Consider the following 13,197-nt stretch of genomic DNA (forward strand, 5'->3'; position numbering starts at 1 on the left):
AGAGAATTATAAGCATTATTCTTTCAAATTTATGTTAGAATTTACTACGTAATTATCGTCATGAAGGTAAGTTACATTTTTTTTAATTGAGCGCCAATAAATAGGTATATTCATATAATAAAATTCGGAAATTTACAAACACGAAATTCACAAAACATGAAGTCGATCAATTTGTTTCATAAATAATAATAATATAAAAGAATCTTCCAAATGTTTCTTAACACCTGCTTCATCAATGAAAAAAATATCGGCATGACTGTTTCAAGGTTAAACAATTTCAAGATCATTTTAAAGATATTCGTAGGTGGTATAACGACGCACAAGAACTCCACACATTTCGGACATTCGGTTCGAATGGAATAGCCGCATAGTCGGCGAGTCGTGTTTAGAGATGCACGTGACGGAAATACCCTGCATTCTCAACGTTGACTTTCCGTGGACGTCGGGTGGGCAGATTTTCCACGGGTAAGCTGTTTGCTACGGCGGAGAGTAAAAATTACAAACGTGAGAAGTCGTGTCTACATTCGATCCTGACGTTGCTTAAATCGGATTAAGGAACGGTAGGGCACCAAAATTGCTGTCACTTACATCATACATTATACGCGACCTTTAGAGAGGAAAATAAATTCGAAATACCGTGCAAGTTGTTAGTTACTTTGTCCAGGATTTATATAAAACTGTAAAACTTAAAGCGTTTCATACGATACTACTTCAAACGTAATTAAAACATCTCACTTACGTGAAAGACTATCACTTTAAATTACGATGAAAATTTCGCTCTTAATTCAAAGTGTAAAATATAACTGAAGATATTCACATATTATTACCATCAGATTATTACATTGATTTCGAATTCCAATTAATATTTAATTTAATTATTTCGCAATGTATGAATTCGTAGAATATTATAGCTGCTTGTAGTTCATTTCAGATAGCATTCCGTAAAAAAGAGTTTTCGTTATGATGTATATATGCATATCCAAGGTGGAAAATCTCTAATAATCATGGAGAACTCTGAGAATATTTACCGAGCAGTCTGGCATGATAAAAATAAACAGAAACGAGGGTCCGAGATTTCCTTGGCTGTGAAATTGCCTGAGCGCGAAGGGAATTTTAATTGCGCCTATTAATGGAGCTGCCGGAGCAAAAATAAGCCACACGATATCAAACATTATTACAAGGGACATCGACGACACTGAGAAAATGCCGAACAAAAATAGCCCCGATGTAAGCTGTGTAAAGCGAGATTCTTTATCAAAGTAGCGGACAGTGAACTGAAAAATCGCGTAACCTTCGTTTGATAGCATAATATAATTATAATTTATGGATTTTACGACTCAAAGTCGTTTGAGAATTGTAAAAGATAGGCAAGAATATCTCTGATATGAAAAAATAATCATACTAAAATTAAAATTTCGTTCAATTAGAAATGTCGATATTGCGGAATTTCAGTGGTTGATCGTTCTCATCAGGTTAAAAATTATTATTAACAAAGAACGTAAGGGCGAAATAAGATGTCTCAATGTCGAAACGTTAGTATTATCTCGATTTTCGCAGACTGTTATTCGCGATGCTAATTCCAGCTGAAAATCAACGTATTCTACGTGATGTGCGTTTTGAATGCCACAGTTGTGTATCCAAACGTGAACTTTCATCCCCTAATAATCATCACGTACAATTAACGTTTTCTGGAACTCGTTTCCTAATGCAGCTCACAACCACGCAAATAAAATGTCTTATCTTTTTTTCTCCATAACACCTCTCGAAATTGCTGTTATAAAGATAATATTCACACGAACATTTCCAATATTCATGGTGTCAGTAAATTACAATACTAAATAAAAAAAGAGAAATTTCTAGTTTCTATAAATAATAATAATAATAATACTAACAAAAAAAGGTACTAGTTCTATTCATTCACATTTAAACTATGTCTACGCCAGTAATATCAAATTAGATTAGGAGTCTAAGACCGATCTAACTTGCAAGGAAAGAGATCTAGCTCTTTTCTCGCGCATGTCAATTATCGGAAAACGAGACAGCAGGGAAAATGTACATGCGATTGCTCTAAGCACCCACCAGCTGTGGCCAGCGGACCGTGAGGTAGACTTTGGCGCGGCCAAAGAGCCGCAATCTTCGTAATCTCCTCAGCTTCTTATCGTTAAAGCCCATCCCCATGAAGACGGGCGGCACACGTGATCCGCATTGGCACTCCAGGTTGCTAACCGATTATTTTTCACTACGACAACACAGCAGCTCATACAACAGAGTACAGATCACGTCTAGACTGCACAACCCCTTTCGATCTTCGATGTCGCTTTTCACTTTTTGAAGTTAATCTTTCGATTAAAAACGTTTCGTTGAGCTTCTTATCACGATATACTATAATAATACACGTAATAGATAAATAAAATAATAATACCCTAAATTTATAATGTCATCGTGAATAATTATATTTCACGTATCGTTACATTAAATATCTGCATTTTCTATATTTTTAAAATAAACGTTAATAACGTCTCAATAGTTTTCTAGCAATATATTATTTTCATTCCTGGATTAACGTCAAACTTTCACAGAGGATTTCTCGATTCCCCGATTCAGCCGATTCGGAAAAGGTTCAGCCAACTGTAAAGTTGAATTTTCAAGGGAAACGCGCAGGTGGCGACCGTACCACGTGAGTTCCGCGAAGGAATCGTTAGATTTGTGACCTTGGAATCGCGATTCAATGTGCAGCGACCATTGTGCAGCGCAATCCGACCGCGCGCGTACCCTGCATAATCGTGACGCATATCCGTGTGACGTTGTCCGTCGAATACTCTCTTTTGCCTACACCGTTGCGCGGACTTCGAAAACGAAACTATACCCATTAATGTTTACATATTCACAGTATTCACACTGTTCGAGAATGTTCAATATACAATAGCACAAAGTACTCGTATGCTTAAAAAATCACATTTTCCCGCGGTAAATACGAGAACCAAAATCCCGGATAGCGGAAGCTCGATAGTGACGTATATTATTCACGAAGCTTCTGGATTTTCAGCGTTAATGCTTATTCATCTATCAAAAGAGGATCTACTTCGATTAATTATCTAATAACCTTCGATCTCTGTCTTCAAGCTATGGTGGCAACAACGAAACGTCTGGGAAAATTGTTCCTGAAAGGATCTCTCGATACAAGGCAAAATAAAATAAAAAAAAAGAAGAAATTGGGATTTGTACGATTATGCAAACGTAAAAGGGTACACTGGCCTCGCGAGACACGTTGTCTCAACAAGACAAGGCAAAACAAGAGGCTGTGACGTTCGCGGGACTACGAAGTTGCGGACGAACGTTCCCGGAAGACAGGAACAGATCCCGCGTGTTTGGATCCGCGCGAATGACTGCCAGTGCTTTCGCTCGGCGGGCCATGGGGTGCCGAGGGATGCTGCCAGCTGGGTTGGACGGCGCAAGATCTACCCCCACACGCGATCCACAACCACCTACACCCCCAGCCACGTTCACCACCGCTGGCCAGACATATCTCCGGCGCAATTCAGTTCTCGCCTTCGACCTCTCTTTTCGCTTCAAAACAACTTGATGCCCACTATAGGAAAAATCATCCCCTTCCCCCTCTCCGAATTTCCCTGACAGTGACAATGACGACGGCAACGAGGAAGACGACAAGATGCCAAGGCCCTGCCAGAAAGCCGGATATTACCACGTCAATGAATATTTGAGTAGGCTTCGCTTCCAAGGTGTTCTTTCCTCGAATATACCGAGATTAACGTTTAAATATATCCTCATTGCTTTTAGACCCCGATCGTAAAACACAGAGTAGGATATTTGAAGCAATATTTAATTGCAATTTGGATTTAAAAATTACACTGCTAACCATAGGTATTAGGATATTTATTGGTATCCAGTATAAATTGAATGTTTTTCACTGCTTTCACTTTCAAATTATTTTATTATAAATCTGGTATTTCATTTGTATCATACGCATCTCGTAATAAAATACATGGTGAAATTTTGTTAGAGATTTCCAACAAATAAATATAACGAGTCCTAATATTCCGTTGTCTTGACGTTAAATAAGCAGGTAAAATGATAGGGATCCTAATATTCATGGCTTGCAATGTACTTTCGAGTATTGATTGTGCGATAGAAATCAAAGTCGAGAAATGCGTTGTCGAATTTAGTGGTCACCCAGGTTTTAGATATAATGTTCTATTAGGCACAAATAAGCTTTTATTTCTCAGGTGAATATTGCAAAACATACACTAATAGTATTATTGAATTTTCTTGAATTGCAAATGTACTTGTATTCTATTAATTTTGTTGTAAATTTTTTATCTATTCGATAATAGACTACGGTTACTTAGTATGTTTCTCTGCACGTAAAGATTTAAAAAGCAAATAAGAACACATACAATAAAGTGTAATAAGAACTCTTGATTTCTACAAAATAACAACTGATATAGATTAGACAGGATCGATTCGACTCGATACGTTTGTAGTTTTTAATTACACGGGCACCGTATAAATTAGGAACAAAAACGTTTCTTGTTTTCCGATATCGAGTGCGTTATGACCATATATGTCTATGGTTGTGAGTAACGATCTAATCAAATTGAAATAACGACTTCGATAATTGTAACATAATTGTATCATTTTACCGAATAATTTTTATTGTTCGCTAATGAAACCGTGGAAACAAGAGCCTCCCTGTCAAATGTTTTTCATATTGGCGCAATAAACGCTATATTAAACTCTTCGTCCTATTTCAATCAAACGCGTGTTGTTCTTGCATCGTGAATTAAAGACGCGAGATCGATCTATCCGTTTGTTCTACGCGAGATAAATAAATAAATAAATAACAAGCATCGGTATTGTCCATCTCGGAAGATCAAAAATTCCAGTTACGAATTTCTAGAACGGTATTCCTAGAAAGATACTTTTAACATCGAGCATAGGCGGACTGATATCTAATTCTCTGTTGTATGTTCATCCTGGAAGGTACGTTCACGTAGCTCTTACCGTCATTTAGTCTAGCCGAAGTAATCCCTTTGAAAAAAAAATGAGGAAAGGAAGGGAAATGGCGTGGCGGAGATGGGAAAAATACGGAGATCTCGTGTCCAAACAACTTCTCAGCTCATCTTCCTATTCCTAGGTAGTGCGCTGTCGAGGAAAACGGAAAAATAATCCGCTGGCTTTGCCTGACAGAGCGTAAAAAATGTGCTTCTGAAGACGTCAAAGTACAAGACGCTTCGGTATATTACGGGGATGATATTCTCGATAACATCCAGGCCTTGTCTTCCCCTTTCGCTCTTGCCACTCGATCTTCCCAGAATTTTTGCCCCGACATGATGTTAAACGTCATTGAACGGATGGATTACGAAAGTTATATTCAATAACTTATTTACTGTTTGTTACATGTAACTTATTAGATATTTTATATCTCTTTGTAAAAACGTGCGTTGAATTCGAGCGTAACGTTTTGCTTGCTTTACATCAATGGAAACGAAGTCGGGCAATATACTAAAATTAAGCTATTACTCTAAGAAGAGAACGGTATAAAAAATAATTACTTGAAAAAATGAATTCAGAGATAAAAGCGGCGTTCATAAAACACATGTTGAGTTCGTATACACTTTTAATCTCTGTTATTGCTCTTTTGCATACTGATTTATCGTAGTCGGGGAGAAATTAGCGGGATAGAATCTCGCTTTTGCCCGTCCTGCTATCTCTTTGACTCGGCGTAGGAAAACTAGCGTGGGAGGATTATTCGTAAAAACAGTAGAGAAAGACGAATCTCGGTACTCTTTCCCTTCGAAGGAAGAATATCTACAAACTATATCAATTAGGAGCGCCACTTACGAATTAAAATGATAAAAGATAGGTAATTCGACGAGAGAAACTTGTAATTTCGGTAAAATTAAGATGATGTTCATTCGAAGAAGATGGATGATAGTTAAAGAAATAGCCCAGCACGAGGTAACTCAGATTGTCCTCCATCAAACGCTACGAGTTTACTTCCCCTCTATTTTCCAACCTTCTTTTCCTTGATGTGTGCGGTGATGTAGTGCGTGAAACGCTTTATCCAACTATTACACGAGCGTCCGTCCACTATCTCCGTGCGATCTACTCGACCAAATGGGAAGGCCTCGAGGAGAACGTTTATCTCTAATCGATCTCGATATATTTGAAAGGTCAGGGAACACGACACAAAGGTTAGAGAACACGCTGCTTAAAATTTCAAAGCGAATTACCATACGGTTGGAGTAAATACGAATTTTACCCTGGAAAATTCAATTTGCACAACGTTTCTATTTTCTTGAAAATCTCTCAACATCAAGCTAGGTACCTATAGATTACCATCGTGCAAACAACCCAAAATTCTACCCCTTTTCGTTTCGTTGCTCTTTATTTCTTGTTTTTTGTATCCACGAAGCTGTTAACATCGAAACCCTTTCGTCGACTGACGTTTCTTTCGAGATGGAGCCCTTTAACTCCGCGCGTTTCGAGAACCTCTGGTCTGCCTTGATGACTGCACGAAGAAAATGCGTTTCTTTGCCATCTGGAAAATGCATTGTACATTACCCAACGACCTGGCTCGTCCTTGCACGAAACGGGACGTCAATGGGGATCGACTGTGGGGAAGCGAAAAATTCCTATGGCCTTGGCGAACGATTCGAGTGCACTCCAAAGAGATCAAAGCTATTGCCGTGACGTTCTCGCTTGCGGAAATAAAAGGCTCGATACGAGATTCGAGTACAAAGACTTAGCGCGAAAAGAGGGCCGCCGATCGCAGCGTAAAACTGATCTTGTTGAAATCCGTTCCAAAGAAAATCGGTTACATATTGTATTTCAATTATTGATACATATTTGGAAGATTCGAGATTTATTGAATTTGGATTCTTCGCCGTTTAAGTTGCTCCTTATCTATGACGAATTTAATCTGAATCTAAATTTGAAAATTTGAAAGTTTGATCGTAAGTGTGAAGTGTAAAAATTTTTAATTGCGTGCTCTTTTCTTTTTACAACAATTTTTGTACTGCTGGTTAAGAAACTACGGAATATTAATTTCTCCTTGCAAGCACTTGCGGAGTGGAATTTCTACAAAGCGACGTCAAGTACAAAATCGGTCGCATTAAATTAATTAGTATTCATTAAGTACGCGTACACAGATAAATCAATATTTCCAAATGCGCCGCCACCAACACGTAATGGATTTATTTGCCCGAAATCGATTAGCATATACTACACGTTCTGATAAAACACGGGATTCTCTGTACGTAACATCGCTTTGGGATTATAATGCCGTGCGATATCCCGAATTTACTTAATCCCGTGGATCTGATTAATGAGTAAAAATCAGCCAAAACATCGAGTGTAGTTACGCGATCGACCTGGCATAACTAATACGATCGTATACCTAATAATCGGTTATCAATTCATTTTACCATTGAATCAAACTACCTCCCTTTGCAAATGAAATCTCCACTCGTTGAATAAATTCGCAATATTTGACAAATCTGTTCAAATATATTAACGTATCTTCTATTATTTTAAGCCGTTCTTTTCGCAGATTAGCCGGGCATTAATAATAAAGAGATTCGATCCTAGTGACGATTGAAGTATGACTAATACACGAGATGATTCATCGTATTTGCTCGCTTTCTGTATTAGTTTACGACAGTTTATCTAATTTCAATGGAATGTCCGATGACTAATAACTTAGAAGTTTAATTTCACACATTACGAGCTCATTGTTAGTGATATCTACTCGATACGCTTTGCTGCTTCAGGGGCTACTTGCTGGCGCATGCACTTTATCAACATATTAACTGTCATAGGGGTCACCAGTGACTGACAATGGACTTGACAGTGACAGCATAGGGATCTCCAGTGACTAATAATGCCAGAATTAATTAAGATATCTCGGTAAGAAACAATAAAGTTTATAATATCTATGTAATCTTCTAATGTATATCTTTTAATATCATAGTAACAACGTAAAGCAGTGGGAATGCACCACAAAGCGCTAATAATTTAATTCCATTAATAAGATACATATCATATAACAATGCATTATGTTGGAACAAGCGACGGTTTATACAAAATAATTTGAAAATTGCAACGGTTAATGTGCTTATAATGTCCTTCTATATTTCTAAACCCTCGCTATTTTCATCTTTTATTTTCCATCACGTTAAAGCAACCTTCAGAAATTTCCCGAAATTTCAAGGAAGACCGTAGAACACTAGAATCGCGATAACCGGTTACGAGATTGACTGCAAGATTCAATGGAGACACGGGGGTGCGGGCTAAGATTTATAGGTATTTTTGCCGAGGAAATGGACATTTGCCAGCCGATCAACTAATTTAGATCAAGGTTTTGGAAGCGACTCTCCAGCTCCGGCGAAACTTTCATGCGCACATATACCGGCAAATATTTGTGACACATATACGAGCAAGCGTGTCAATAATTCCGCCCTGTGCAAGCTAATACAAAACGAACGGAAGCAAAGGGGGTGCGCGACAGAGGACCGTTAAAGCGTGTCGTCACAGAGCAAGAATTTGGTACGAAATTCACAAACTATCCGACAAAGCGCCGCTTGTAATACGTTAATTGAAGCTGCACGCAACTGCCAATTACGTTTCACGTTCATTAGTCCGTAGAGACGGCCACGACGACTGAGTATGTGGAACATGCGCTTTGGCCAGCCATGAACCTCGAATACTAGTATGAAAAACGTCGTTCTCCAGGATCTACGTGAAATTATCCCGGACGCTTCGCGCAATGGAAGATAGATAACAAAGGGTACAGTGTTCCGTGTATGATTAACAGGAAATTTCTGAAATCTCCTTCTAATCGACATACATTTTCCCCCTTATTAGGCAATATTATTTACAGAATATTATGTAAGTAAGAAAAGTTAAAAGGTAGCTAAAATGAAAATTAATTTTCGTCCAGTAAATGCTGGATCATTATAGTCATAAGTGTTGAATATTTCATTTTATAACATGTATAAAATAAAATATATTATCATTTAAGAAATATATAAAATAAGATATATAGTTCGATGGAAGACAGATAAGACATACATTTTCATCTTTTTATTAAGGAATATTATTTGTTAAAAAAAAGAGAAATTATGTAAGGGAAATTAAAGGGAAGAGAAAATGAAAGTCAATGTTCGCGTAGCAAAGGCTGGGTCATTGTTGTCACGAGCGTTCAATATTTTATTTTATAACGATAAAGCGAAGTCCCAAGGTCTTTTATTCTTATTTGATTCAATTCGAATGGTCTGATAAAATAATATTCAAATGAAACTTCAATAATAAATGTAAAATATCTGCGTGAGTCAATGATTATAAAATATGACCACTTACAATTATCGTGTACTGATAGAGCAAGATAAGAATTAAGATAGCAATAAAACGATTACATCTAGATATAAATAGGATGAGACAGGATGAAGTAGTTTAAGTATAAGGAGCTACAGAATCAGCATTATTGTATAAGTAATTTTATAATCCCAATGGGAAAACAAATCATTACTATTATTACAATTATCAAACAGAGAAGATTACAAATACTATTATTATAAACATCGAAGATACAAAAAATAAAAAAAAGGGAGAATAAACAAAACGTAATTCAGTAAAACTGGGATCAAAGTCAAAACTAGGAGAAATATAGCTCGTTAACGACATTTACAGGTAACACAGACGCATGTTTCATACCAAGATAAGCCGACACGGTTCGTTGTGGGCACGTTTCGACTTAAAATTCTCTATGCGTTCGATCGATTGTAAAGGAATGGTAGAGGTCGAAAGACGCCGGTAAAGAAGAGGACAAGGGGCAAAGAAACAGATGTCGTAATTTAGGTCGGGATAAGAAACGTGTCGGGTGTTTTCGGTTATCCGGAGTTTTCATTTATACCATGAAACGAACTGGACAGATTAAATATCGTTCAGAAAAGAATGACCTCGGACAGAACCGAGAACAATACAGGATTCTGTCGTCGATAAAGCGGCTGCTGGTGATAGCAGCTAACGTTCTCAGAACTTTCGTAGGTTTCTTTCGCGTAGATGTGTGCTTTCTTTTTCGGTCTGCCTAAGTTTAAACTTGGAATGATATTGTGTCGCTTACTATGTGTCGGTATGTATTGTTTTCTATATGGTGAATTTCGTAAATGTTGAGTCCTTGAGATCTTGTTACTGGAAACGGAAACAAGCTTTTTTAAAGATATTTTAACTTTTGAATGTATAGTGTCGTTATTTTTCAATGTAACAGAGACACAATCCTTACCACATAATATAAATGAATATTAAATGAAATAAATAAAGTACTCATAAGAAAAGAAGTCTTTATTGGGTTTAAATTACCTAACTTCGTATGGTAATCCAATTAATTTCTTTTCGAACAAGAACCGCGCTTAGTCTTTACAAAGAGGCAGGCCATTTCAGAATGACTGCGTGCCTCGGTATTAAAATTTTTCTCTTGTTTTATACAAGACAGCATTAGACCACCTTTGAAGTGGACCTGCACGCCATTCTCCTCATATCCTTCTTTGTAGTACAGGAAATTAATTTCGCCTTCGTAGAAACGTGGTAAGCGCATTTTTCAACTACATAATTCTAATAAGCGCTTTGTCCTTTGTTTGTTGTCCCTTTGATCCGTAGTTATGATTTTTTCCTCTCAAAGATCAAGCGATTACGACAAAGGGACTTTCGTAGTACTGAGGAGACCCTTAGAAAAGTTTTAAATGAAGATTCGAAACGTGTAGGACAAAACACATTCTACGTAAGCGCGTAATTCCACGAACAAAGTGCTACTTACACAAATGCGGCCAAAACTGGAAATGTTTATAAACTCACCTGTAACAAACAAGAGTATTGAATAATTAGTAAATAATTCGTATATACGATAGTACGTTTTACAGCAATAAATTCAGGGAAATACTTTTCTAAAGTCTAAGCAAATATTCACGAGTTGCCCACTTTACCGCGAAGATATTACGGCGGGCATAAAAGGTTCTGTTTGCTAGAAGAAATTAAAGGAAAAAGTAGGTCAAGACGTACGAGAAACGTTTGTCCCTCTAGTCAATTTTAGTGGTTAAAACCTAAAAGCCAAGTGGATAGGAAGCATTTCGCAATTTCCAACTTTCCTCTTAATCACCGAGGCCGTGAACGACGGTCATTCAAAACGCGAATATATCGAAAACACGATTCTTCATTTTGAAATCGCCGCGTTGAAATATACGACTGTGTCCGAGGGTGACCAGAGAAGTCTCATTAATTTGTATCACTCCTTTCTTCTTGTCATTTTTTGACAAATTACTATCCTACTACTATATATCGCGGACAATAACGCCAACGTCGCGATACCGTTTTATCAAAATTAATCGGCTGTATGTTACACAAGCTGTTACATTAACCTAGATGCGAGAACGACTGGGCGATAAATTCAGCTGAAATTTGAATTTATTTCGCGTCGCGTCATTTTCATCGTCTCTCATTATTATGTCGGACCAAACTAGAATTTCGAGAGGGCTATCGGCAATTGCACGCTAGAGACTCGTAGACCTAGAAATAATTTAACCTCTAACAACGCTGTCTGATTATTCGGGACGTTTGTTAATTAGAACCAGTTAGGTGAAAGCCTCCTTTCGATTGTTACACTGGCAAAGAGACACGTCTGCCAGATCGATTTTCGCGAAGCAAAGCGACGACAGATGAGATAAAAGCCTTACAGATACCTCGTGAGCCTCCGAATAAATTAATTTTGAAAATGGTTGTAAATATATTGATTGTAAAGAGATAAATATTCTATGTAAAATATATATATTTATAAGACTGTATACAAATAGATAGGAGTAGCCTAGAAGTTTTGAGTGACATTGGTATGACTTCTATTTATTTCTTAGTGTGCTGTGTCTTATGAATGTTCATATATTGCTATAATTGATCTGTATCTTTGTGGAGGTTGCGATAACCCATCCTTCGTTGATATTTGTAACAGTATATTCTATATTGGTCGTTCGGTTGAAGAGAAAGAAACGTACTGTCTTTCCCCCACGACTTTAATGGTGAAAATTCCATAATTGACGATGAAACTAAGTGTGACTCAACTGTCAGAGAATCTAATCGTCTGGGACATAAATTCTAGGTTTATTCTAGGCTATTGTAAAATTATTATCTGTACAAGCTATTTGTAAATGTATAACGCTATTAAATTAACTAAACGTTCAACATAAAGTAAATCGTGGAACCGAGCAGATGATCGAAAATGATGGCGTATGTACGAGTAAATTATCAAGGTTCGAAAGGATGGTAGGAATAATCGAGGAGTTTCGAGATCGAACAGGGAAGGACCCCTCCATCCGTGTCAGTTGGCAGACTCTTTGTTATTCGAGAGTTCCTCGAACTACTCGAAGTGTTAGCCGATCCCGTGTCAAGAGGATTACACCTGATCCCTTTCTTGGAGGATGCGATTCGCTCGATTTTTGTGTCGCGATCTTTTTCATCCCTAAGTGCCAAGAGAGAAGAGAGACGTACAACTTATTGGAGAAGTCAAGTCGACGTTCTTTGATTTTATTTTTTTATAGACTCAAAAAGCGAAAACGTTTAGTAGTATCGTATAAAACCATTAAATTTCGATTTCGAATTTCGAAATGAATTGCGAACATCGGAGGATCTGCTGATTATAAATATTTCAATGTACAATAATGTAAAAAACGTAGAATTTCTCTATACAATCGGTGATGAACGCCTACGAGATAAAACGTATACGTATGTAAGTGTGAAATACGTATAGAGTATATACGTATTGCACGCTAGAATCTTTAATTTCATAATAATAAAAAAATAATAAATAATTTTAGTTTACACTTTTCACTTCTATATATCGACCGTCGTATAGTAACGAAAAATTTACAAGATAAATTGTAAGCTCAGGTTTTGTAAGTGGTTTTACGCGAATTTTTACAAGTATCTCATCTATCGCATAGTGGGTGCTTAAGCTACTTCCTAAGAAGCCTGTTATTCAGAAAAGCAGAAGCCTATCGGGTGAATCGTCATCAGTCAGCTGGAAGTGACATGGGGTAAGCATCAATCGTAAGAGGGATGCTTGAGAACGATCGATTGTAATATTGTCGTTAACACTGTCGGCTATTTATCAGTCTTTAATAGCAAGCAGTAGAA

General features: G+C 37.2%; 1 protein-coding gene across 29 annotated transcripts in view; it reads right to left on the bottom strand.

Moving 5' to 3' along the window:
- LOC100747372 (disks large 1 tumor suppressor protein) overlaps nucleotides 1–13,197 on the bottom strand; it is a 537,264-nt gene that overhangs the window by 173,110 nt on the left and 350,957 nt on the right. The window contains exons 1-2 of one of the 29 annotated variants that reach the window (XM_024368892.2): nucleotides 3,104–3,393; nucleotides 2,080–2,339 (exon numbers count right to left, since the gene is read on the bottom strand). The exons of 26 other annotated variants lie outside the window; for them this stretch is intronic. In XM_024368892.2, coding sequence (XP_024224660.1) covers nucleotides 2,080–2,178 — 99 coding nt within the window. In that variant the 5' untranslated portion in view covers nucleotides 2,179–2,339; nucleotides 3,104–3,393. Of the gene's footprint in view, nucleotides 1–2,079; nucleotides 2,383–2,711; nucleotides 2,734–3,103; nucleotides 3,394–13,197 lie in introns of those variants that run through there. 2 more of the 29 variants (XM_024368891.2, XM_033321744.1) reach the window with 2 other exon arrangements.

This window comes from Bombus impatiens, unplaced genomic scaffold (assembly GCF_000188095.3).
Source record: "Bombus impatiens unplaced genomic scaffold, BIMP_2.2 scf_0487, whole genome shotgun sequence".
In the NCBI taxonomy this organism is placed as follows: Eukaryota; Metazoa; Arthropoda; class Insecta; order Hymenoptera; family Apidae; genus Bombus; species Bombus impatiens.